Source organism: Anarrhichthys ocellatus, unplaced genomic scaffold, assembly GCF_004355925.1.
Source record: "Anarrhichthys ocellatus isolate YVR2014 unplaced genomic scaffold, GSC_Weel_1.0 scaffold9, whole genome shotgun sequence".
Taxonomy (NCBI): Eukaryota; Metazoa; Chordata; class Actinopteri; order Perciformes; family Anarhichadidae; genus Anarrhichthys; species Anarrhichthys ocellatus.
This window is the reverse complement of record NW_022280039.1, coordinates 10,464,553-10,490,685: the sequence shown is the minus strand read 5'-3', so window position 1 is coordinate 10,490,685 and position 26,133 is coordinate 10,464,553. Positions and strand designations below refer to the sequence as shown.

The window sequence follows — 26,133 nt, the reverse complement described above, 5'->3', positions numbered from 1 at the left end:
TCTACATTTCGTGTCCCCAAAAAGCAACGATAGTCTCCGGGCGAAAGCAATGCCTCTGGATTTAGGACACTTTGGGCACTAGGAACTAACTTTAGACCCTAGTTCCTCGAGGTGAAATGTATATTGTGTCTGCGGACTCCTTTTACAGTAAAAGTACTTTCTGTAAACTGCCAAATATAACCCACCCTCCATAGAAGCAACACTGCTGGTTCTAGTTATTTACATCTCAATAGGAAAAAGAAAAACCTCTCACTGATCATTTATCATGAAACACCATATAATAATATATACTAAGATGTTATGGAGGCTCCAAGCATGTATCATCCACCACAGGATCAGAAAACATAATGCAACAATTTCTGTGTTTTAACACATTTATTGCAGGTGACATTAAGGAGTTATTTTTGTCACAGCATGGGAAGGCAACAGTGGGAAATAAAACGGGATTCAGTGGCACACACAAAACAAATGCTTGTTACTGTTTTTTTTTTTTGCAAGAACGGGAATTTCCTCCAGACCGCCAGCCTCCGTGGGGGCTCCTAGTGCTGAGCGCTCTACAGTCGAGTCTCTTCATTTATTTTCCGGCGAGCTGCTCGTACAGTTTGGGAACGTAGTCGTCCCACTCGGCCTGGTAACAGGTTCCCGCCACCGGGGCTCCCAGGTTGTACTTCTGCCTGAAACTCTGCACCTTGAACTTGCCGCGGCCGTCTCCAGACCTGTTAGTGAGGACGGTCTCGGTGCAGGACAGGCTGCCCGGCTGCTCGTACACCAGCCACACGTACCGGTGGAGACCTGAGGGGGACCGAAAACAGAAGGTTTTTTAAATGTTGTGTTACAGTGCTGCTGTGAAGACCATAGGTTTAGCTTGTCAACGTGAAAACCATCTTTAACCATGCTTCTCTGAGCTTCATCTCGTCTTACCTGTGCCCTTGGGAGGACCAGAGCCCACGTAGTCCGACACGACGCAGCCAGAGGAAACGTCGCTCCCTTTCATGTTGACCACCAGAAAGTGGTGCCACTCCCTACAACGAAAAGCAAAAACCATGAAATCTAAGACTTATGTAGTAAGTTATTCTAGCGCTCTGGGCAAAACATAACCAAGCATCTATGTAAAGTCTACCATGTGCTTGACAAGTACTTGTATGCAGCAGTGTACATGCACAGAAAGTGGGTGGGATGCCCCAGAGCCACTTGACAATCTGAATCCTGCACCATGGGTCCACCAAGGGAACCTTCTGGTTCCTTACAATGCAGTAATATTTCTTCTAGCAGATGAAAGCAAAAGAAACACTGGGCTGCCCTTCATTTGAAACCATTACGTGCATTTTAACTGCACACATTTTAAATCTTTCCTCGTCACATTAATCACTGCAGCCATCCTGCACCTCCATCCCCGGTTTGCCTTCTCTTCTCACCTGAATTTGGGGTCTTTCCTGCTGGGAGCGTCGGGGTCGGTCAGGGCCAACGTGTACAGCTTACTGGAGTCGCATCCTTCCCACTCGACACAGGTGGGTCTACTCTGCACCTGCATGTGAACAGGTGTTGACATGATGACCCGTTAGGAGGCGCTATTAGCCATCTATTAAAGCTGCAGACACGCTGGAGACATTATGTAACCTAATTCATTGTTTGCAAACATGCTGACAACATTATCAATTGCAAAGCACTGCTTCCTAATTACAAACAACACGTCAGTATGTTGGCGCCAATAGCTTTTTAAGCTAGCTGAGTTGTTAGCTTCGCTAGCCGACATTAGTTAGCGGACGAACCTGTGTCGGGGTGAGCACTTTGCCGAGCTCGTCTACTTCCACAGAGTCGTATTTAACAGTCAGAGGCTGTGCCGGCTTCTCGTCGACCTCCTGCAGGGCGAGAGGCCCGGTCCACTGGCTCAAATCCGCCGGCATTTCGATGTATAGTCCCGGTTGTAGACGCTGTTAGCTGTACCGGTGCTTAGAGAAACACAAAATAGCTGCCGAAAGTGCTGCGTTCAAGTACCACTGGGTGATACAGAAGCGGGTGTTTGAATATGCGCTTTGAGCTAACACGTTGGACTGTTTTCAACGTAGTATTGATACTACTAGTAATGCATGCTTGTATACAGTCTATGGCTGATATTCCTTTGCCGGGAAGTGGGAGGTAAATTAACTTACTGATGCTTCTTGTGTGTTCATGTGTGGTAAAATATATATATATATATTTCCGAGCAATCTGACTACACATGAACGGCACAAACGACACCAGCTGCAGGTGGCCGCCAGAGGGCGCCGTCGCGTCTCCACCCACGTGTATTGTGGTTTGTTGAAATCCCCGTCAATCATATTACAGCTCGTCCCTCCTCCAGCTCACATGCTCCACTGACACACTTTCTGTTTCCAGACATCACATTTATAGGGGCCGAGCAGGGAGGCACACCACGCACGCACACACACGTACAAAGTTACTAAACGTGAGTGATGAAGGACATGGTGCCTTGAGTTTAAGCTGCCGAATTTGGTATCTATTTTATAATTTGTATCTGACATGGACCTACGTGTCTGAAACAACGTTAAATTGTTATGTTTTGCATATAATCCACACTGTAAACAGTGTCATTTTGCTTTTGACAGAAACCATTTGCACTGAATGGTGCACATTATGTTTTCTGCAAGTTTTATTACAGATGTCCACCAGTAAAATAAGCAACTCAGTCATTTTACTGTTAGTTTAAACTCCTTGCTCACTTTGTTAGGTACTATATAATATAATACAATCCACTACAACAGCTCTACAGGTATGAATGTTTAGTTTTTGTTAAAAACTTTCAGAGAGGTGTTGATTCAACTACGTGTTTATTATTGACGTTGAAGTTTGCAGTGCTGTACATGCATGCATCTATGTATGAAGCCATTCATGCACACATCGACACACACTTACGGAGTCAAACACATATTCACTGCCCAAAAATCTGCAGTAACTCCCTGGTTTTAAACCACTGCCTTCCTCAAGGGCAAACACAGCAGGTAGCCTGAGATCTAATTAGTAAGTTAGCCTTTGGTTGACTGAGTAAAGACTCCATCCAAGAGAAATATGTGCTCAGTTCACGACATTGTGCTGTGATGAAGAGGACAATGTGTGCAGCAGTGAACAGTAGGAGGGGGCACTGTGTTGACAAATGGCTGCTACATACAGCGGCTTCTGATTAAACAGTATCCGAGGAGGTGTTCATAATACAAAGAGGCAGTGGACTTGAACTTGTGAAAAGTACTTGAACTTATTCACCGGGGTCAGTTTGGTTGTTTTCAAATCACTGGCCCAGTAATTTGTCTTGAAGGCAAAACAACTCAGGAGTGAGATGTAAAATCGTTTAGACACAAAGCGTGAGCTGAATAACTACAGGGGAAATAAGTTTTCAAAAAAACTGGAACTATAAATCACTGAATGAGGCTGATAGTCGTTCTTCAGTAACAATGACTTTCAAAACAAATTTTCAATTAGCTATGCTCTAAACCCAACCTGAAGTCGGCTATTTTAAATTTTGTGTGAATTTCTCGTGTTTTTTTTTTTGCCATTTCCAGACCCTGTACTTTAACTAACTTCTCCTAGAGAATTAATCAGATCAACTTGAAATTTGGTCAGTACAATCTAAAGACCTTAGTGATTAAAAACGATCAAAAGCTTCAGGTTTCATGGAACGGCGTGGACGTGGCGTGGCGGCCATTTTTACATGCTCGCCAACATATATTAAGCTGTTGTAACTCAACTGTAATTTGACAAAGCTGACCCAAACTTGACTTGCTTGATAAGAGTCATGACTTTAGAACTTCTGCATGCCAATATTAACTCATAGCCAAAGTGCCACCTACTGGTAACCGTGGCCGTATATATGCAGGATTCTCTCAGTATTGCTTTGCAAACACTGAACTTATTGGAAGGGTTTGTGGGCACACCACCAGAAAAAAATACTGCTCTGATCTAAATATGTGCAAAGTGAGATGTTTGGAGAGCAAAAATTGGATAACAATAGTTTTTAAACCGCTCTTGTACCTGGAGTTTTCATTCATAGCATGAATTGTTTTTGTTCGTTTTGGAGCCACGTCGTAATGTAAAGTACCGTCAAGTTTGTGAAATAAAATCAAACTGAACCCAGCCTGATTCAGACTATAGATTATACAACATGGGCTCACCTCTTAGCTTAAACTTATTCCTCTTTAAAAAGATGTTTTTTTTTCCCACATAGAACGACACATTCTGCCATTTCTCCTCAACTCTTCCTGCTTTGAGTCACTCAGCAGTGATTGTCAGAGCTGCACAAACAAACAAACTTTGACAATTTGTTATGTTACAAACACTGAAGCACATTCTCACACATTTGTTTTTTTGTCGCTCTTTACAGGCTGACAGTTATGATTGTATTCAGAGCTACACTCAAAACATTCAAGGCTTAAGACCTGGCCTCTACAATCTTTTTGGCCAATACTGCAGCTCATTTATTGGTGGCAGACAAATATCTATTAAAGACATTATTAGCAGCCGGCAAGGAAGCTGTAACACAAAAATAGTTACAGACCGAACCTCCGGCAAAGACTGAATATTAGTCAAAGTGTGGACAGAATGACTTTTTTCACTAAATCTACGTGTTGATAAATTCCTGCAATGCTGGAGAAAATGGACTGTGTTTGTGCACCTCATGAGATGATCAGCTACTGAGTGAACTGGCATGTATTTCTATCAGCATAACATTTGTATGAATGCATAGACTGTTGTTTCTGATATGTTTTGTTTTATTTCTATGCTTCTTTAAAAAAAGTATATAAAAAAAAACCTAATATAGATGTTTTTCATCAACTGTTGCCAAGCTCAAGAATGGAGCTAAGACACCTTAATATATCTGTCAAATAAAGGTTGTATACATGTGAGAAAACTAATAATAACACCACCGCTTTGGGAATTATAAATATCCTTGCAGTGTACTTTAACCTGTCCCAATGCAGCGTCATATAGCGTTACTGTCCCTTTAAGAAGGTGAGGTCAGGGTGTGGTTTATTCCTGCCAAAGTTTCCGGATTAGCATGCTCTTGTAAACAAAACGGAGAGACTGAAGTCACATCATGTCAGACTGGTCACCTCTGTAGTTTAAAATGGGCGGACTGGTGTGGATGCGTGTCACAGACGGGCTCACACAGGTGGAACAGGTGGACTAGTCGGACAGGTTTGGACTGGAAGCCCTTTTGTTCACCTTTTTTTTTTAGTTTTTTTTTGAAGGCGATGTCGCCTTTAGGACAGTTATCATGAAGATATTGACAACTGCAGCGTTTCTACACCTTTGTTTGTGCGCCACAGGTGAGTTTTGATCGTGGGGCGCGCGTGCAGCCAGGTAACACAGGTGAGTCTGTAAATCCTGCTCACGTTCTATGTCGCCCCCCCCTCTCTTCTTGTCTGTCAAAGCGGCAGTTTCGGATAGTGGCTCCACCGAAACGGCCCTGGTGGCAGCACCGGGGGACATCGCTACACTTCCGTGTTACACCGTCGGTAACGTAACACCGACTCTCACGTCGTGGGTGAAAAATGGACGAGAGGTCATGAGAAGTGACGCCTCTTCCCCGAGCCTTTCACCCGCAGGACAGCGGCTCGTGGTGACGAATGACGGCAGTCTGCAAATCAGGAGTGTGATGCCCGGGGACGAGGGCACCTACCTGTGCAGCTCCACGCTGCCGGGAAACAACACCTTTCACGCACGTGTCTCGCTGCAAGTAACCAGTAAGTGGTTAATATGTCCAGTCATGAGACCAGTATGATGATCCGAGTTCATCCAAGCAGCTTTATTTTAGTAAACAAATTTATTCTTCAACATAGCGCACATGGATCCAGGTGGCCACTGGGATGAATGATAGTGTGACGCATACATTCTCATTATCAACAAACGCATCATTTCTAGAGCTGAAATCATTTAACGATTAATCTACTGACAGAAGAGTCTAATATTTGTATAATGAAATATTAGTTTATCATGTTTATCAAAAAAAAAAGACAAACATTACCCAGTAGTGGGATACACAGTACATTTACTCAAGTGTTGTAGAGTTTTGAGGTTTACGCACATTCGAGTATTTCCATTTTATGTTACTTTATACTACTCCACTGCACTTACTTTACCATATTTACGTTGCAGATTTAGATTATTAATACTATATATATATATATATATTATAGGTAATGCATGCGCTGCCTTTTTCATTGCAGCACTTCTTGAATTGAATTAATTCACTACCTTTTTATAAAACATTTGCAAAACCGCTCATGTTTTACAACTGCGTTACTTTGCTCTGCCGTCATGAAAAGTGTGCATCACATCACAGGTTTGTCATCAGATCACTCATCAACTCAGGCCAAAAACTCCCCACAACACATTTTTAAACTCATGTCCAGGTATGGATATTGGTAGTAAAGATTTTCAAAAAAATGTCACAAACATGACAATCGCATAATGATACAGTTTTTCAAGCAATAACAAAGTTAATCTATTTTTTTTACCCTAAAAAGTATCGTTACTTAAACACTGTCGTAAAGCACTGTTTGTTCTCCTTTCAGGTGGCCCAGGAAATCTATCCGTGTCCATCGGTCCAGCGACTGCTCTGTCCAACGGGACGCTCATCGTCTCCCGGGGTTCGAGCGTCTCCTTTAACTGCTCCGGCTCGTCCCACCCGTCCCAGCAGCTGAGCTGGGCTTTCAGAGGAGCTTCGTCCAGCAACGAGTCGCTGGCTTCCACCTCCGGATCCTGGCTGGACTTCAGGATAGAAGACGTTCAGCCCAGCGCTCAGGGGGTGTACAGCTGCAGGGCCCACAACCCCGTCTCTGATCAGGCAGTCAATAAGAGCACACAGCTGCTAGTATACTGTAAGTACCATCAGCAGAATACCCACAGTGCCCTTCTCCGACAAAAAGGTCTGATTTTGAAAAGTGTTATTTTTATGGTTATTTGGGCTGCACTTTAGAGAGAGAACAGGAGATTGCAAGAGTCGGCAACATTTAATTTTAAATGTTTCAATACTGGTGACCATTCAAAAGCGGGAGAAGAAATATTATTGGTGAAAATGAACATTCTGGCGATTGTGTTATTTCATTAATTATGCGACCTACACTAATTGTTTGAATTATGCACTTTAAATGATCTTGCGGCAGCTATCTCTAAAGACAAAATGTCAAGAGTGAGTAAAGCCAACAGAGCATTTAAAGTGCATAACAGAGCAAGACCTAAAAAACAAAGACGCAATTGATTACAGTCTCGTAGGTTTACAGTAATTTTAAATAACTTTGTCGAGATGTTTCCACTTTGACATCAAAGGGTCTGTTTCCTTCTGGTCAGTGTCAGAAAAGTCTCATTTAATCCCCTTTGATTCAACAAAACAACTTCCTGTTTTATAGGCACTGTGATGTATTCATATTCATGTCTCCAAGTTCTCAAAGAGTTCACGGAGTGTAAATGCATAATCTGTTCATAGAAGCTTGTGGTCTAACTTTCAACTTATAACAAACTAGTGCACAACGTATGAGTGTACATTAAATACACATAACTGGTAAACAACAGAAATGTCTAGACAAGCAGCTGAGTCATAATCAAAAACCAACCAAAGTCCAAAACACGTTTGAGATACAGTCAAATGTTGGCAGACTGACACAGTAATTCACCCCGATGTTGCAATAATTTATGAAATAAACCGTTTTATCTGAATTTAATAGACTTCCTGAATTCTCAACAATCACAACATTTCCTGTTTTTTTTTTTTTTTGTTTTTTTTTGCTAACTTCCTAGAATCCCTCACAGACAAATTCCTTTTCTACACGCAAGGCGAGCTCCAACCATTTCTTCCTGCATTTACTCGTTCATGTATCAGCCTGTTTATAAAAGAATTTATGGTTTCCTTGTAATTTAGCTGAACATGCAAGAGTGTGTCTACAGGCAAGAACACATTACAACATCCTCTATTTGGAGAATAAAGTTTCCAATAATAAAGGCTGAGTAAATAAATATTTACTTGGCTCTAAATTGAGAAGACGTTCAATGAAATTCTTCTAGAAATCAATAACTTGTTTAGAACTCAAGACAACTAATTAAGCTCAAACAACTCTCTCAGAATGTTCCTCTAATTATTACCAAATTACAAAGTTCTTTCCAGGAAATGTATTAGGACACTATGAACCTTCATAATTTCTTTTATGTAGAATTGTTCTAATGCAGAAGTGAAGTGTGTCACAATTCAGGAACTTCAACCTAAAGTCACAATAACTTAAATAGCGCGAAAATGTGGCGAGCACAGAAGTAAACAACTGTTGCTCCTTAAGTAGTGTTTTTACGGTAAGAACAGCCTCTGAGCGAGGCGATCGTTGTTACCACGGTTTTGCACTCGGCGGCTCGCAGTCTTGGAAAGGCAGGAGTGAGTGAAGGGGTATTCAGTGGGTTGTGACCTGCAACCACACCGCTAGATGCCACCAAATCTGACACACTGTCCCTTTAAGAAAGGTATAGAGCAAAGGTATCGCCTCAATGAATACAAACCCAACTAATTATTGAAGAAAACGTTGGGAAAAAGAGATAAAAAGTTAAACGATTCAATGAGAACGATTTCCCCCCCCCCTCCTAAGCAGAAATGTAATATAACTGGACCCAGTATGCTTGCTGGAGAGAGTGTGGATCAGCACTGGTGGACAATTCCCACATGTTTTGGTCTTGTCCATATATTCAGCCTTTCTGGGAGAAGGTGGGACGTTTAGTGTCAGGGAATATGGGGTGTCTACCACTTGAAGATCTTCTGCAAGTAAAATATACACTGTTAATTGCTGTACCTGCACCACAGAAAAGACAATGGTACCCGGCTTATTACATTCAGAAAACAGACACTGCTTATACCATTTTTTCCTTCTGTATCCTTTGTTTAAATACTAAAGCGTGAGTGCATCTAAATCCCAGAGTAATAAATGCAAATGCAACCCTGGTGGACCTAGTTGAGCTGGATATTTAAGCTGCTTTCTGTAGTTGTTGTCAGTCTCCTCACGGATGTTTCTGTCCTGACTAGATGTCCCAGACAGACACCCTGAGTGTCTGTGGGCACCAGCACAGGACCCCTCCCACTTCCAGTTCAACTGCACCTGGTTTGGAGCGTATCCCGCCCCGACGCTACGCTGGGGGGACGACGACGACGACCGGGGTGACCAAGGAGCCCGCCCGATCGGAAGCATTTATGCATTGGACACGACGGAGAGCCTGTCGGTGACGCTGAACCGCTCAATGCTGACTGACGGGCAGCCGCTGAGGTGCACGGCCCAGCACCGAGAGCTCGCTCCAGGAATAGAGAAGTCGTGTTCGTTTACCCTCAGTAAGCAATCCTGAGATGTGCAACCGCTGAATCTTTTATGTGCTTTCCGCTTAGGAGTCACACAGACGCTCTTCAGTGGGATTGTTGACGATGTTTACTTGTACTCAGTATTCATAGCATTGACCTTAATTTGATTTAAAGGGCCGCTTCATTCAAATACCAAAAAAAAACCCCATATTTTGCAATTATCACCAGTCAAATATAGTTTGGGATTTATTTGTCCGGGTTTTGAGTGATCTGTCTCGCCTCCACACCAGCACAATTTAGGAGAACATCATTTAGTTTTTGGTGCACACATTATTGTCTGTATTTCTGAATGTGGGTATGTCATTCGCATATCTCGGAAACAGACGATCTGATTTAGGATTTAAAAAAACTATCTCAAAGCAGATGCCGATGTTATAACCTGTCTGCGCAGATATCGTACAAGATTTACACCAAAAGTAAGAAACATTATGAGTCATTCATACAACGTAGCAGTCCATCATTCTTTGATACTTGCTGTCATTTCCATTTTCCCAATTCGTTTTTAGCTGAACGTCTCCCAACAAGTTGATTGGTTATTCAGATCACCTGTTGTGCAGGGTGTGAGGACCAACTCCTAATTAAAGATTGAGAGCAGCTTGGTGCGTTTATCCTCTTGACCAATCGGTGTGTGACGCCGCCTTTTCTTTAGGGCTTAAGAGAAGTGGCGCGCTGCACACTTGGGACGTTCTGATGCGTCCTTGATGTAACAAAGACTTCAACCAGGAACTCTGGTCTTTAGGCCCTTTTGAGACGACTTTGCTGCCTTTACTTTTCTGATTGAGGGTGATTTTGGGCTTTTGCAAACCTAGCTGGAGTGAATATTTGATAAGACCTGCATCAGGGCAGACCTTTGTGCTATCCGTGCAAGAGTTCGGGCTTGCCTAACGCCTGCAGGCTTTATTTTGTAGGAATGTTTATTGGCAAGAATGTGGCGATACGATGCATGTCATGATACAGGGGTTGCGATTCAATATATTGGAATACTGAATGCAAGAGGGTGGTTTATCATTTTTAATTTAGGAAAACTCATAGTATAAAGAACACGCCACCATATGCATGAACTCTCAGTCGGAGAAAATGTTAGCAGAGTGCTTTTACGCGGCTTCCTGTCTGTTTCCATTGTTACGTTGGAGTGGAAGACTCCAGTATCAAGCTTTCTGGGGTTTAAACTTAACATGAAAGTCCTGAACAAATCTTTGCATGTAAACTATTGATTAAAGATCAATAGTTTTTGAGAATCGATACAGTATCACAAAGCATAATATTGTGATATTCAAGTGTATTTGTACATATTTTCTCATTATCAAAGAGGCATTTGTTTATTATTGAAGAGGCATTGAAACAGAATCGGCTTTATTGGCCATGTATGCATGCACATATAAGGAATATGATTTGATATTTTTGCATCTCCCTTAATATACTCTCACAGAAATAACAAGGACAACAAAGCTGGACAGATAAAATAATAGACAGGATTGTTACACAATTGGTGAACAAATGGGTGTAAATAGAACTATTATATACGTACGTGTGTATATATATGTATATATATAAAAATAGCACCAATGACCAACATTACAAACATATTATTCAATTATTATATTTGAAGAAGCATTTTTTCATTATTATAAGAAGGCTTTTGTTATTGTAAAGGCCCCTTTTGGGATTTGTTTCTCCCAGTAAATATTTCTGTACTATGTGGCTGGAAGGCTGATTTTCCCAATCAGCTGAAATCTGGGGACTCAGTGCCGCCACAATGTACTGACAATGGATACATACTCCACCTTCCCCCGTAGGTGACAAGCCCTTCCTGTTATAAACTCCACTCACCATATTTACCCTCTGCTCAGTTTCTCCTATGAAGCAAAACACTTTGAGTACAAACACTCTCCAATACTCTTCCACTCTGCTTACTGAATAAACGTCAGAGATTAAAGCGTTTATCAGCTCCTTGTTTAGTTATTATAGTTCATTATTTTAATTTTGTCATAATTAGTTTATGTACTGCTGCGGATACAAACACAGTTGGTAGCGCGCCCATGAGGACACAGTGATGCACACAGGACAGTGAGTCACTCAGTGGGGTAAGGGTTATCATCACAGGACGGGATTGCACAAACATGCAACAGTATGTGCAGGTTATAAATTATGCAATAGCTTATTTTGAGTTTTGTGATGTTTAGAAAGCTTTGAAGACGAGGTGTGTCCTCCTCAACTAGAATTATTGAAGGGTTTGAGTCCCGCTAAACCCGTATAGGACTCAGAGACTCTTATTCCGGACAAATCATCAGTTCAATGTTTGTCCCCCTCTCCCAGAATCTCCGTACCCTGAAGGGGAGCCGCTGGTCACTGCGCTGGAGGCGACCAGCGTCACTCTAACGTGCACCGAGGACGTGTCCCTCCCGCCTGCGAACACCACGTGGAGAAAAGGGCTCCAGCAGGAGGACATTGTTCCCGGATCGAAGTACGTCCTGTCTGAGGATGGCCCCGCCCTCAAGCTGAAAATACTCAACATCAGCAAGGACGACGAGGGTGTTTACTTCTGCCGCAGCGAGAACCTACTCGCCGTCCGCGAGCTGGAAGTCTACCTCACTGTGAAGAGTGAGTGTGGGCAGCATCATGATCAATAATGTGCTTTTTAGTTTGTAAATTTGTAACTAACGACAGCTTTAAGGTCAAAGGGGATGGCGAGTGACACACAATGAGTTGACCAAGTTCTCAGCACATATGAATGGAGCAGATGGTTAAACAATAAGCCAGTCGCTGCAGGTGTCGACTCCACCTCTGGAATGCTGCTAAACCTGCTGCTCCTCCTTCTTTCTGCTTCACGATCCTCTCTCCCGTCGTCTCGTTTTGTCCCGACAGCCTCGTCTGCGTACACGGGAGCGATCCTCGGAGTCTTTATCGCTGCACTGATCGTGGGATGTGCCGCAATCGTAGCTAAAACCTTTTACTTCAACCAGCACCGAATTTGCCTGGGTAACTTTTTGTCTTATTTTTGCAACATAAGCACGGAAGTCTCAAATGCATGCAAACAAATGTCTCTGCTCCACTGAACTTATGTTGTATTGAATCTTTGCACAGATTAAAATCTCATCTACTACATCTGTAATGTTGTACATGAGAACACAAGTATGAATCATAACAATCCACTTATACTAATTTCTGTTCATATTTTTGTTTTTAGGTGATGGCTTTGGGTGAGTATCTCACGTTGACTTATCTAATACAGCACTGCATGCTTATTTCACTCACCCAAACCATGAAAGGGATTAAAAACAGCTGTCATGTAATCTGGGTTTCATGTTAATTGTCTTGTTTGTTATATATATGTATATTTTGTATTGATAGTTGGCATCAATCGGTTATTTACAGATGTCTTTCATGTATACGTTATACAGTTTTTTTAGATGATGCCTATTTTAGGTATACTCGTATAGAACAAGGAGAGAAAATTAGAAAAGCTATATATAACTAGGTAGTGATCTACTCTCTACGGTACATATGTTACATATGTAACCTGTTTTTTCCCAGTTTGTTATATTTTTAATTCTTTCATTTCTAATATTTGCAGAGCAGATTTGGGGAGGAATTTGAAACCATAGCTGTTCATAGCTAGCTTTCTTCTTCTCCACAGCTGCCGACAACTGTAGCATAGTGTGACTGTGTATCACGTGCATGGGTGTCCTTGTGCACAAGGTACTAACAAAACAAGGACAACGCTCTAAAAATGTTGCTCCATGGTGCTACTAGTGATCAAAAAGTCCAGAGGGTACTTTAAGATTTGCTCACTTTTCCCGTGTGAATGCACAACATTCTCAAAACATTCCTAAACCTCCTCGGAGTTCAGATACAAAAACCACTCCTGGTATGCGTTCACCAGCATAGATCTGATGATGTGAAGCCGTGTAAAAGAGTCTCAGGTATTCACTGTCTTTTAGTTCCCGACCTGCAGATTCACTCGAATGTCGTAGTAATATTTCTGCTCTTTAGGCACAGGGAGGAGGACAGAGGAGACGTGATGAGTCTGGTGGAGTCAGACGACGAGCAGATCTTTCAGGATGCCGTTCCCCGGCTGCCCCCGTTGACCAACGGACACCAGACGACGCTCGTCCAGATACATCGGATCCCATCGAGTATGACCTCATCGTGCCAGTTGACGTTGATGTCATGGTTTGTTAAGGAAGCGTTTTGTAATGTAAAAATGTCCTTGTGTGTTCTTTTTTTTTTTTTTTTTTTTTTTAGCTGATCATGAGGACCCAGAGACAGCTGGCACACGCCCACAGCAGCAGGACGATACTGTACAGACGGAGGAGCCGGTGGATCTTGTAACATTTTAGCTTTCGGGTGTTTTTAGATGCGTGTTTTTATTTCGTTGAGTTGCATTTACTCCCAATGAACAATGTGAACTGAATTGGTGGAAGATGCATGTAGAGAAAAGGAAATCATCTCTTCTTATTCCTTATTTTTTAAAACAGGGTTTTGAGTTTTTGTAAGCTTATTTCTATGATTTGTTTGTACAGCATTGTGAATGTGTTGCTCTGATATTGAGATTTGTGCAGTAAATGAAGCTGTTTGAAACAGAACGTGATGTGACACTACCTAGTACTTACTCCCATACATCCCCACCCTGTGTTGTACTTATACACATATCATTTTAGAGATGAACTATGACGATCCGCGTCTAGAATGCAACTCTAGACTGGAACCATTTTAAAAATGTGGTGGAGTGAGGTTGTCGGTCTTTGCGTGGGATGTAGTTGAGGTTGAAATCAGCCGAAACTAAGTTTTCTCACCTTCCTGAAAATCCAGCCAAGTCGACATGAGATCTGGAGCAATAGTGAGCGTGAAATGTTGTTTTTACTCAGTATATGAGTATCGGTACTGTAACAATGTTTTGAGATGATTTTGTTCTTTGTAAATATTTTAACTACGATCTTAAAGGGGAATCGCGGATAATCTGCACATGAAAATGTAGTCAGTCGTACACTCAGCTAGCACAGAATAAGTTTGCTTTCTGTAACCTCTTGAGTTGCAAATGTTCCTTTAAACTTCCCCTTTTTTAAATAAATGGAGCTGAAATAATTGAACAAATAATAAATGACTTGATCTACAGATAAATATTCAGCAATGGTTAATCGCAGCCGGAACATGTTTTGAAGTGACAACACTTAATTCAAAGTAGATAATTATTCTTTAAGTCAAACATTCAAAGCCTGTACGTTACATTAGTACATATCTTCTAAAGTGAAATATGGCTGGTTATTATTATTGTTAGATGTATTCATATTTCCATGTATTCATATAAATATAAGGCAATGCTCGTTTCTTTGAATAGTATATTTAATACACAGGCATGTATTTTCACAATGCATTAAAACATTGAGCGGTATACACATCGCAATGCAAATTAAAAGGACAAGCATTTTTAAATGAATAAAAACAACAAATACACAAAAGATCAAGATGTAAGTTAAAAGTGTGACATAACAATGGCTTATGGTATAATATAAACCTTTTAAAATGTGGATTTAAAGGACATACTTTGACATGAACCCTTTAAATAAATATATTTTACATTTTGAATTGTTAAAATGGTAGTATGCCGCCTTTATTAGTTAGACATGCATGATTACACCCCTTTGATTTGGTTTTGGTTTTGAAAGAGTTGGGACATAAAGTTAAAATTATATTGTGATAAATATATAAAGTGTATTTTGGGGAATTATTTCACGCACTTTTCCTTGTGGTTGAGTCCAACATTTTGATACAAGAATATTGGGATGTTGGCTACTACTGAGCTGACGCATCGTGTTTTAATAATGACTTTACCACATGACAGTTGAAATCATGGGCTTGTTATCACGCACTATAATTGAATAAGGGGGCGTGGCTTTGAGTTTACGTAATACAAAGAAAGACGTGACTACGTAGGGCAACATTCCACCAATGGGCAGCCTGCGAAGTGACTCGGACACAAACCGGAAATCAGCTGAAACGTCTTGTTTTTTCCACTTGCACATTTTTCACATCGCTAAAGCGCGACCCAGACGAGGACTCAACAGATACCGTCCTGCCTTCATTTAAATGGCCGGCTGGAGTCACACAACAGAGACGACGCATTCAGGAAGTTAAAGCGGAGGATGTGAAGAGAAGAAACGATGTGCTCCACGGGAACCAACGCGGAGCTGCAACAAGAGACACGTAAGTCACGTATTTGTTGTAACCAGTAACCAGGCAGCGGGACGAGTCTGGTCAGCCGTAGAATTTATTTATGTTGCCCCTCCGTCCTCTTCCAGCCTCCGACCCGGCTCTGGTGCTCGAGCTGAAGACCAGGCGTCCTCCGTCCTTGGAGGGCCGGGCGGGATGTGAGACCTGGAGCGTGGACTTCTCCCCGGACGGAGCCTGGTTCGCCTGGTCCATGGGACACGGGATCGTGTGGGTGGTCGCCTGGCCTCTCGACTCCGAGTAAGGTTTATTTAACCTGTGCGTTTAATCCACGCGTGATGCATTCAGGTGTCGCTCGTACATTCGAGTTTGCGTTAAAAATTATACTTATGGTGGCTGTTTATCCGTGTGAAAAATCAAGCCACATTATGCATCTGTTAATACCTGTTGTTATTAGACCCATTACAACTGAAATAAAAGAGTGGAAATACAACCATAGAATTAGACGTTTTGCTTTGCCACAATGACTCACAAATATACAAAACATTGTGCAACATATAATCAAAGCCCATGAGTCAATTTAGTAATAAGGTGTCTATTCACCCAGACTGAAACAACATGAATAACCGCCATGTTTGTCTTCAAAGTCAGAAACTTGGTGATGAAAAGTGGCATTATGAAATTAAATGGTATGTAAGGGAAAAATGACATTTTAAAATAAAAACTGCTGGAATCACATAAAAATAAATATACAACAATAAACTGCTAGTGAAAAGAAGCATGACTAAAAATAGCATTTCATTATGATGTGCAGAGTTTTTATTGGATTACTTCACAGTTTTATAGCTGAATTAAATATTTATTGATTTAATTATTCATATATTAATAATTTAAAGTGTCTCAACGTAATATGCTTGGCACTTTGTACACCTTATGTAATACATCTACATTTAGGTACCAAATATTAAAACAATCCCATAAAACTCTTTTTAAATTCAACAAAACATGTGAATCTGCTCCATATTCAATGTATTCAATACTTACTTAAATTAGTAGTTTAAAGTAAGATAAAAAAATGTGATCAAAGAATAAGTGAGCGAGCCGAAGAATCAGAATCAGTGCCAACTTCAGACACTGAACAATTTCCAATACATAAACAAATAGCATGGAGGTAGCAGAAGCAATATAAAGCAAATCAAATGACTGTAAGCTCCTTTTCTTTTTCCATTGAAATTTAAATACTGGAACAAAGTCTGTAAGAAAATACCGGTATTAACGATAAGTGGGATATTTAAAAATGAGATATTGATGTATTAATAATGCATATGTTAAGCCAGCGCCTCTTAAATCATTTCATATTCACATTTATGATTACGGATTCTCTCTGCCTCCCGACTCTCGTACTGTGAGTGTAATTAATTTGACAAAAATTAGATTAAACGCACAATACACAAAGTAAAAGATGAATTTGACTTGATTTTTATGGTTTATTACATTTTCTATAGATATCTTTATGGTATGTGCTTACTTGATGCTCCTCTCACCCACAGAGACAGTGAGAATGGAGAGACCAACCGAGAAGACAAGAGCTTCAGTTGTGGTCATCCAGTGTGGGGCCTCGCCTTCGGGCCCAGACCCCCAAAATCAGCTGCATCGGCCCGGCCACCCAAACCATCATCAAAAGGAAACAACAACCTGCTCCTGGCCACAGGCTTGGAGAACGGGGTGATCAAAATCTGGAACGTGTTAACAGGTGAGGGCCTGATTTCTGCGGATGGAGACGTCCCCGTTGCCAGCTGATCTTTAAAACGCTTCTTGTTGTGTGTTTTCAGGTGATGCTGTATTTGACCTCCACGGCCACGAAGGCGTCGTGAGGGACCTGGTCTTCCCTCAGAACGGGACGCTCACACTCATATCGACTTCTCGGGACAAGACTTTGAGGATTTGGGACCTGGCTCAGAAAGGTGTGTGTGTGTGTGTGTGTGTGTGTGTGTGTGTGTGTGTGTGTGTGTGTGAGTGTGAGTGTGAGTGTGAGAGAGAGAGAGAGAGAGAGAGAGAGAGAGAGAGAGAGAGAGAGAGAGAGAGAACTCCAGACTCCTCAACCACTAAATCCTACAACTGTTTCAGTAATGTTTCTTGTGCTAACACAATTCTGTGTGGTGTTCACAAACAGTCTTTATTGATACGACTATTGAGTGTTTACTTATCAAAATGCAACGCAAACATACTGTTTAATTTGTGAGGAAGTGGTTGTTTACATTCAGGGTGGATGTTATTGAATTGCATAATGAAACTGTTCTGTTTACTTTATTTTTGTTCGTTAAACTTGTTTGCACGTTCAGCCCATTAACTACCAGCTGTACAGTACGTTACTGTAGAGCATCGAAAGCATATCCGATGTTTTAACATTGATACCGAGCCTTTCAGGCAGCCAATGGTTTCATTTAATATCAACGAGGTACGAGAATCAGCCCACTGAGGTTGCTAATCCACCTCAAAACACATTTATTATTATTAATTTTTTTGTCAAAGTAACATCATCTCTCCTTGTTGGTGTGTTCAAACACATAAAGGGAAACCCAACGTTGACATTTGAGACTTGACATTTAGCTTCTGTAACGATCTTTCCAGCTCAAATCTTATGTATCGAATGTCACATTGTGCATCGAGGCTTCACTGACGGCAACTGATGAAACTGTCAAATGTCGGAGCATCCTTGAACGCACCCCGGTCAAACATAAATGCCATTGAAGGCTCACTGTGGGGGGGTTACCCAACAGCTTTCAAGGCTCTGCAAATAGTGTGATACTGTGTTGATATTGACTGAAACCAGTGGCTGCCATTAATGTTGGAAAGCAGTCTAAAGGCTCATGTTATGCATTCACAAACCGTGGGTAATGAGCATTAGGGGTGTGCATTCATCATGTTCCTGCCCTGTGTATTTGTCACTTCGCCCCTGAGGTTCGTCATCGTGCCGTTTGAATGTACGAGGTCAAAGCCAACAAATGTTTGTGTTCACACGTACGAGTCGCATTCTCCGCCGCTCCAGGAGCTGATTATGTGAACGTTTTTATTTTGTATCCAGTGATGATTTTTTTGCATTGTGTCTCGTTCGGTTCAGTTAGGCTTTGGTTTCTGTCTGTTGTAGGTAAAAAGGTGCAGGTGCTCTCGGGCCATAAAGACTGGATCAGCTGCTGCTGCGTGTCCTCAGACTGCAGCATGATTGCGTCTGTCGGCAGATTTGACCGAGTGAGTTTTGTCATTGTAAAAGTATGTTTCATATTCAAGGCAAAGCCAGACATTACAACCCACAAACAGCATTTCCTTTTTTAATGGCTTCTCATTTTACTTGCATTAACTTTTTTTAAATAGTGTTTTTGACAGGCACGTATTAAACTGAAGGTCCGGATGGGTTTAACTAAGTCACATCTATCATTTAAGACGTTTCTGTCCAGTGCAGAGCTTTGGCTCAGTCTGTGGCTCCCAAGTTCAGCTTAGCTTTGCTTCTTTGTTCTCTTTGCGTGGAGACATTTGGAGCACCGGGGAGCTCTTCCCACTCCTGTCAAACTGCTAATTTGACACCTTCTCATTTGCAAAGACAAAGCAGGCCGCTTAACATTGTGTATTAGCGGACTTTAAGATCACATTTACACTGTAAACTGTGTTGCTGCGTGCTCCAGCCTGTCCTGTTGACATTCAGTCCGTACATTGTTGAGATCCAAATCACTAGATTTTCTAGCGTTGCAATAACTGCCGGAATTATCCCTCGTTGTTCCACATTAAAAGCAGTCCTTGCAGCAAGGCATGAAGACTCCTTGTGTGATTTCACTTCATCAGATGGTGTGTCTGTGGAGTCTGCGGTCTTATACGTTCATCAGGAACCTGGCTGGAGGGATCCGCAAGACCTTGTACCTCCTGTCTTCCTGTGACTTCTCTCCCGACGGGGCGCTGCTCGCCACCGCGGCCTTCAGTGGCTCCAGCTGGTGGATCGACCTCTGGGACCCGTACACCGCACAGAAACTGGCCACTCTGGTGTAGGTTTACACTCAGTTTTTATGCTCTAAATGTACTTTAAACTAATATATCCTGAACCGTGGTGAAAAATGCATCTCGGATCACGTGAAAACAGTAAATACTAAATAGCATCTCTAGTCTTCTCAGTAAAACTCCAACCTAACTTTTTCCACAGAGACTATTTTGAAGATTACGGGCAAAACCAAATCTCAGCAGTACAGTTCTCTCCCAACGGGTTGCACTTGGCGATGGTGACCGACGACAGGTGAGTCTGTTATCAGCTCCCATCTCATCCATCTTTAATATAATGTCATCATCTAAATGCTTCCTGCACTGGACAAAATGATTTCAGACAGATGTGTTGCGTTCGCAGAGCTCTCCGGATCTGGGAGCCGGGGCAGAAAGGGATGGAGATGCAGACGAAGGTGGACCGAGAATCTAATGGACTCTGCTGCAAATACCATCCACAGGGGGGAGTGGTCGCCACAGGGTAACAAAAATACTCCTACTAATAATATTTGAATATGAAACTCTCACTGCTTGTGGACCTAGAAGGTGGCTTTAGAAATATTAGCTTATGGACGCTGAATTCGGGATTCAGAAATGCCAGCCATTCATATGCTCCAAACGCAAATGATTTAGCCTAAACATAATCTCAAAAGTTAACATTTTACACCTACAATCTTCAGCGTAAGCGAGTCGTCCTCTTCTAGTTTGCATGTTTTCCTAAGTTGCGGTGCATTAAGCCGTCTTTGACACCACATGACTGACACTAACCACCCCCCCCCACCCCCCCCTCTGTCACAGAACCAGAGACGGCCACGTGAGGTTCTGGAAGGCGCCCAGGACGGTGCCCAGCCTGTGCCACCTGTGCCGATCCATCCTGCGCCACTCGGTCTCCACGCACCAGATGGAGCCGCTGCCCCTCCCCAAGAGGATCCTCCAGTACCTCACCTACAGAGACATCCCCCTCAAGACCTGCCTCAAGACCTGCTGCTCCTCAGACGAAGAGGACTGGGAGGGTTAAATAGGAACATTAACACAATGCAACAACTGACATTTACAGCGAGTGATTGTCACGCATAATCATTTTTTTTTTAAAAACGTATTCCTTTTGTTTGCCGATTGAGATGTTTTCACAGCTCAGGATGCAGCTCTTACATAATCTACTATAGATGCAGCATTTCTACATTAAGGATTCCATTTATTGCACTAAGATTGTAAGATGATGCACATCATGTTCACATGCTTATTTGACTTGAATATCACAATTTTATACTATTAATTTATTGTGTAAATATCAAATGTATACACGTCTAATTCCTGTGTTTCTCATAAAACGGCACATACTACTGCACATGTTAATATACGATAACAAAAGCTCGACATATAGGAAATACTTTTATTAAACAGATTCAAACACATTTCTTTGATATCTTTTACGTCATTGTGGATTGGTGACAGTAAGTTGATCCTCCACTGGTGACTACATTAACAGTTTTCCAAGTCCACATTTTAAGTGACCAAATGATCATCTTTTTTTAATACTAGTTACAAACGACTGCCTCCCGCTGCCCTCAGTTAGTATGCAGATGCAACAGCTGCGAGCGTCCGGTTCTCTTCGCTGTGCATCAGCACTGGTGGGCAATCGTGCAGCGGACACTTCTGGGCATCGGGTTTCTTTCTAAATAAGCTCAACTCAACTGATTTCAACAATTTCTCATCATTCAAAATTGTAATGATAGTCGCAAAGGAATTTGAGGGAGAAGTTTCTCTTCCTCGTTGGTTCGCATTCAAGAGAGACAGAACTTCGTTGTGGCGTACAGCGGTTAGTGTATCTAGGAGGCCTCGCTGACCACCATGTCTCTGACCGCCTGGAACGCTGCAACCATGGAGCTCAGCTGGATCTTCTCATTGGTTCCTGAGGCGAGCCGGTGTCTGAGGAGACGACACACGATAAGTCCAAAAGCAACACTTCACTACGATATTACAGTGTGTCCGTTTCATATTAGTTTACGAGAGGGAGCACAAATGATCTCACGTACTCTATGTCAGACAACTTGATGAGCAGACCAATCCGAATAGCCGGAGGAAAGTCCACTGGAAAAGAAGAAAATAATCCAGATACTTGTCAAACACTTAACTTCTGAAAGACGTCCAAGTCCAACAGACCGTGTGCCAATAAAGCAAACAGGTTCATCATCTTAAAAAAATCTAAATGGAAGAACTGGAGGTTCTTCTAGACATTGTAAAGTCATGAGACAGTCAACATGTAACCACACACACACACCTTTAAATTAGTCATCATGCACAGGCCCTTGCATACAAAAAAAAACAAAAAACTTGCAACCACTGAAGCTAAAAGAGCTTAAAAACATCTAAATGGAGAGATTTTAAACACTTGAATCGTCCTCAGGGTGCAGTGGGATTTAACCCCCAGTAATCGCTCTTATATGCAAAACTCATTCAAACACAGCTTCCTGGTTTTAAACTAAATATGACCTTTTTCTCTTGGGTGAAAACTCACCTCTGTGTATGAGCAGATGAACCTCAGTGAGGATGTCGTTCAGGGCCAAACCTTTCAACGTCTTCAGCTGAAGGATTTCTGTGCATGAGGTGTTAAAGCGTTGCAGCAACACAAATGATTTAGCCAATGAAAACATGCGTGGCAAGGGTAATATTTGTCGATGTGTTGCTGCATTATCAGCCTAAGTTATCAACTGGTAGATGTAATTATTTAGCTACAGCTAGCTTCCATCAAGTGTTATCCGTGGCAAGAAAGAAACATTGAATTTGCAGAAACTTTAAGATGTTTAGCTTGTGCTGAATTGTACAGAATGATAATGAACACACTGGTAGACATTTCACCAGTTAGGGAACATAAATATAGATGATCGAACAGAGTGACGTGTCCTGAAGGATACGCTTGTACGCTGTGGTGAAGTCTTTGTTGAGGGACCAGTCGAGGATGTTGGCGATATCTGAGCGGAGGGGGTGACCTGTGCAGGTGTACACCGTGTCCTCCGTCACCTTCCCGTACGCCATGTTGGTGCTCTGAGATCACACGGTTGGAATACAGACGGCACATTTTACTCTTCTACCATGATTAAATATTAAAAAGAAAGTGTAAAAAGTTGTTTTTAAACCGTTTTAAAACAATATGAATGAAAACACTGAACCTTTACGTGAAAAGGGACACAACACGATGAAGCACAATGATCAGGATGAGCTACTGGTCGTACCTGCAGAATGTTGAGCGATCTTCTCATGTCGCCTGATGATAAGGTCACAATGGCCTTCATTCCTCCTGGGTTTATGTCAATACTGCCACAAAAACATTCAGTCAACAGTGAGATCAACATAAAGCTTCATCCATCTATTCTTAATAAATGTAGCATTTTGAAACAAACAAACATTATTGCCAGTGTCATTGATTGTTTTTCTTCAATTTCTTGCTGATGGTACAAATTCAACATTTTAATTTTCATCATCAGTCACAGCAAGAAAACTATGTTTGGGGAAATCTGTGCTTCTTTTGGTTTTGTCCTCTCTGTGCTGTAAAATAACAACACGTTTCCTGTGAAACCCAAACCAGCAGCATGAGAACAACAGAGGGTGACAATAGTTTTGGATAAAGTTTTACCAGTTTTCTGTGAATAACACACATCAGAATGAGTGCCAATAGGATCAAGTAAACAAAAACACTAAAATACACAGCACAGCACCATCTAATCTCTTCTACCTCAGATTGTTTTAACAGTAGATGGAGAAGAAACATTCTCTCTCACACACACACACACACACACTCACCTCTCCTGCTGGACAACATACTCCAGCCGAGGGATCATCTGGTCCGGGGACAGCGGGCCGAAGCGAAATCTGGTGCATCGAGACTGCAGAGCGGGGATGATCTTGGACAGGTAGTTGCCGATCAGACAGAACCGAGTGTTTTCTGTGTACTTCTCAATCACTGAGAGAGAGAGTGAGAGAGAGAGAGAGACAGAGAGAGAGAGAGAGCAGCAGAAACACAAGTTAGAAATCAATGTAACTACAAAAAGGGGAAAAATACAAAGTTGTATCGAAGAACTCAAAATGAAAAATATATAACTTGATTCTCTGAACTCTTGCTGAGAACAGCCACACCTTCCTATATGTTCCTGTTATTTTACTTCACCAACAAACTACATATGTCTGTAAATGATTATGTAAAAATGGTAAAACGTGTTCCAGGTTAACAGTTAAAAACCAAATCTTTCGATAGGTTTTGCTCTTCAGAGCTGCTCAGCGTGTACAAGCAGATATGCTGTAATTCACCAGTGGGCAAATTGTGTGGCTGCTCAGTGAGCCGTGCGGCTCACAGCGGGCACCGCCCGGCCGAACAGATGGCTCACCTCGCCGCAATGCATTCTGGGCATCCTGGGTCATGGCATCGGCCTCGTCCAGTATCACCAACTTGAAGCCCTTCCTGGAGGACAAGAGCGACGGGCGAAAAGGTGGCCGTTCAAATAATTGCCCGTAAAGTTGTGGAGTAAACATAGATTTTCTTTTGTCTTACTTGAAGATGGTCCGGGTGCTGGCAAAACTCAGAACGGGACCTCGCACCACATCGATACCTCTGTCGTCTGATGCGTTTAGCTGCAAATCAAAACAAGTCATCAAATCAAAGAGCCACGTGGTGTTGTCGCTAAACTACCAGAGACCAAATAGACCAGAAAACGTTCAGTATACCTCCAACACCATGGAGTTGAACTCCTTCTCCTTGTACAGCTGCTTGGCACAGGCGAGGATGGTGGAGGTTTTGCCGGTTCCAGGGGGGCCATAGAACAAGAGATGGGGAAGCTTGTCCTCACTGATAAACTTCTGGACTGAAGAGAAGCACAACAGTTTTAAAACAAGGAAACAGTTTGAAAATGACCTTTTGAATGGAATTATTCATTAAAACACAAGGAGACAACAAAGACAAGAGCCAGCAACACTGACCGTTATCCCCGCACGGAGAATAGTACAGTAATTATCTTACAACTGTGTATTCAATATGTATGTACTACTAAGAGTTATTGAAGATCTATAATAATGAGGAATATATATATATTCTTTCAGTCCTCATACTTACCAGTGCTCAGAATATCTTTGTGCGAGATCAGATCATCAAGTTTCTGCGGTCGGTACTTTTCAACCCTGGAATACGGAGAAGAAAGACATCTTCCATCAATAATGTTATCAATAATAAATACATCCAATTACTAAATGTTACTGTAAGAAAAGCACAAGTTTAAGTAACTTGTTAACCCCAAAATGTCTCGTTGTAATGGTATAAATTACAAAACGAACCTCATGAAGGATTAGTCCTTTTAAACCAGATTACTTATATGTTTGAGTATATATGTGCTTTACGTTTTGACTTATTAGAGCTATCAAATGCTTGGGTACCATTCTTTAATTCGGCATCTATATATATCTGCAATATGCATGCAGAGAAATATTAAATACGTGTTGTTTATAACAGTTTCTCAGCAGACACTGCAACACTTGCTAGTTGGTTGAAGTGGCAACGCTGGATGCACTGACTAGCTATTATTTATGCAGAGTTAAAAAGAAGCTCACGTGGCTTAAGATGCAGCTAATGTTTGTTTTACACGTATGAGTAATGTAACGTTATTATCTAGAAGTAAAGCGTTAGTACGGCGAGCTGCTCTCTAGAATCCATAACGTTCGTAGGTAAAGTTAGGTTAGCTAGCTAGCAGTTGCTAATTCAACCTGTTGTTGATAAACAACAACGTTCCACTCACCACGGTAGGTTCATGGCCTGTAACGGGACTCTGCTCGTAGAAGCCATGTCCCGCAGACTTGTGTGGATTTAGCTCAAAGCTGGGTTAAATACTTTCAGCGTTTTTAGCACTTCCACTTTGGCGCGCTCCACAACAAAAACGTGCGTCATACGTCACGGCGTACAACCAATCGGATCGCTTTGAAAGCTGCTATGGGCGGGGTCTCGGTGACAACACGAATGCCCACTGTCCAACAGAAAGATACTAACATGTCACACATCTCCAGTTTTAAAGAAGCGTATACAATATTTCTGGTCCACTATGTAAATACATTTGGGGAGCATATTGGAAAAAAATTGATATGATTGTTAAAATTAAAATGATTGAACCGAGACTCCGCTTAATGTGCTGTTTAATTTTCTCTCTAGCAGATAGTTGCGCATTGCTGTGTAGAGTTCAAACATCCCAGAGAGCAAATTGGCAGAACCATAAGGATTATATAAAGTCCTATTATAAGATGATACTGTTGCGATCCGTTAGTTATCATGACAAATGATCCAACAATAAAAACACTTTGTCGTACGAAACAACATGTTCAACCTTTCTTTTAAACAGGTAAACTCATTGAGATCAAGATTTGTTTTGCAAGAGAGACCTGAGAATACAATAAGAACAGAGATACACAACAAAACACAGCCAGTCACACACAACAACAGAAACAGTCACACAAATCTCTAAAAAGGTAGACAATGAATGGTTAAAATGCATCCAAATATGATAAGACTTTCAAATTTAGCATATGTTATC

The 26,133-nt window shown here is 41.7% G+C and overlaps 4 protein-coding genes across 5 annotated transcripts; 2 read left to right on the top strand and 2 right to left on the bottom strand.

The window, feature by feature from the left end:
• Positions 1-182: 182 nt before the first annotated feature.
• Positions 183-2,001, bottom strand: pebp1 (phosphatidylethanolamine binding protein 1). The gene is made up of 4 exons (XM_031848899.1): positions 1,770-2,001; positions 1,416-1,525; positions 922-1,022; positions 183-792 (listed from the first exon to the last, which is right to left on the bottom strand). The coding sequence occupies exons 1-4, from the start codon at positions 1,902-1,904 to the stop codon at positions 575-577; spliced, it is 564 nt and encodes a 187-aa protein (XP_031704759.1). The 5' UTR covers positions 1,905-2,001; the 3' UTR covers positions 183-574.
• Positions 2,002-5,076: 3,075 nt separating this feature from the next.
• Positions 5,077-15,339, top strand: vsig10 (V-set and immunoglobulin domain containing 10). Of its 2 annotated transcripts, none has more exons than XM_031849437.1 (9): positions 5,077-5,318; positions 5,430-5,735; positions 6,567-6,872; positions 9,050-9,349; positions 11,693-11,977; positions 12,242-12,355; positions 12,564-12,576; positions 13,370-13,512; positions 13,622-15,339. In XM_031849437.1, exons 1-9 carry the CDS (start codon positions 5,267-5,269, stop codon positions 13,714-13,716), a joined length of 1,614 nt encoding a protein of 537 aa, XP_031705297.1. In that variant the 5' UTR covers positions 5,077-5,266; the 3' UTR covers positions 13,717-15,339. The 2 variants fall into 2 exon arrangements, with proteins under 2 accessions (XP_031705297.1, XP_031705296.1); XM_031849436.1 differs by having other exon boundaries at positions 5,424-5,735.
• Positions 15,340-20,982, top strand: wsb2 (WD repeat and SOCS box containing 2). The gene is made up of 9 exons (XM_031849439.1): positions 15,340-15,580; positions 15,676-15,844; positions 17,095-17,297; positions 17,377-17,508; positions 18,693-18,793; positions 19,382-19,578; positions 19,734-19,823; positions 19,932-20,048; positions 20,366-20,982. Exons 1-9 carry the CDS (start codon positions 15,538-15,540, stop codon positions 20,583-20,585), a joined length of 1,272 nt encoding a protein of 423 aa, XP_031705299.1. The 5' UTR covers positions 15,340-15,537; the 3' UTR covers positions 20,586-20,982.
• On the bottom strand, positions 20,469-25,486 carry rfc5 (replication factor C (activator 1) 5). Its single transcript, XM_031849438.1, has 11 exons — positions 25,348-25,486; positions 24,672-24,736; positions 24,287-24,423; positions 24,114-24,193; positions 23,950-24,023; positions 23,369-23,528; positions 22,801-22,882; positions 22,483-22,612; positions 22,086-22,163; positions 21,604-21,658; positions 20,469-21,496 (listed from the first exon to the last, which is right to left on the bottom strand). The coding sequence occupies exons 1-11, from the start codon at positions 25,392-25,394 to the stop codon at positions 21,397-21,399; spliced, it is 1,008 nt and encodes a 335-aa protein (XP_031705298.1). The 5' UTR covers positions 25,395-25,486; the 3' UTR covers positions 20,469-21,396.
• Positions 25,487-26,133: the final 647 nt, after the last annotated feature.

What these genes read in the sequence shown, in the direction of transcription:
- wsb2 (XM_031849439.1), top strand. Translation starts at nt 15,538, where the DNA reads ATGTGCTCCACGGGAACCAACGCGGAGCTGCAACAAGAGACAC. An exon ending in GCCTGGCCTCTCGACTCCGA is followed by an intron (nt 15,845 to 17,094) that starts GTAAGGTTTATT and finishes TCTCACCCACAG; the next exon opens with AGACAGTGAGAATGGAGAGA. An exon ending in CAGAAACTGGCCACTCTGGT is followed by an intron (nt 19,579 to 19,733) that starts GTAGGTTTACAC and finishes CTTTTTCCACAG; the next exon opens with AGACTATTTTGAAGATTACG.
- pebp1 (XM_031848899.1), bottom strand. Translation starts at nt 1,904, where the DNA reads ATGCCGGCGGATTTGAGCCAGTGGACCGGGCCTCTCGCCCTGCAGGAG. An exon ending in AAGTGCTCACCCCGACACAG is followed by an intron (nt 1,526 to 1,769) that starts GTTCGTCCGCTA and finishes GTTCACATGCAG; the next exon opens with GTGCAGAGTAGACCCACCTG. An exon ending in AGGAAAGACCCCAAATTCAG is followed by an intron (nt 1,023 to 1,415) that starts GTGAGAAGAGAA and finishes TTTTCGTTGTAG; the next exon opens with GGAGTGGCACCACTTTCTGG.
- vsig10 (XM_031849436.1), top strand. Translation starts at nt 5,267, where the DNA reads ATGAAGATATTGACAACTGCAGCGTTTCTACACCTTTGTTTGTGCGCC. An exon ending in TGTCTCGCTGCAAGTAACCA is followed by an intron (nt 5,736 to 6,566) that starts GTAAGTGGTTAA and finishes TTCTCCTTTCAG; the next exon opens with GTGGCCCAGGAAATCTATCC. An exon ending in AGTCTACCTCACTGTGAAGA is followed by an intron (nt 11,978 to 12,241) that starts GTGAGTGTGGGC and finishes TTGTCCCGACAG; the next exon opens with CCTCGTCTGCGTACACGGGA.
- rfc5 (XM_031849438.1), bottom strand. Translation starts at nt 25,394, where the DNA reads ATGGCTTCTACGAGCAGAGTCCCGTTACAGGCCATGAACCTACCGTG. An exon ending in AGCACCCGGACCATCTTCAA is followed by an intron (nt 24,024 to 24,113) that starts GTAAGACAAAAG and finishes CTTGTCCTCCAG; the next exon opens with GAAGGGCTTCAAGTTGGTGA. An exon ending in TCATCTGCTCATACACAGAG is followed by an intron (nt 21,659 to 22,085) that starts GTGAGTTTTCAC and finishes CTTCTTTTCCAG; the next exon opens with TGGACTTTCCTCCGGCTATT.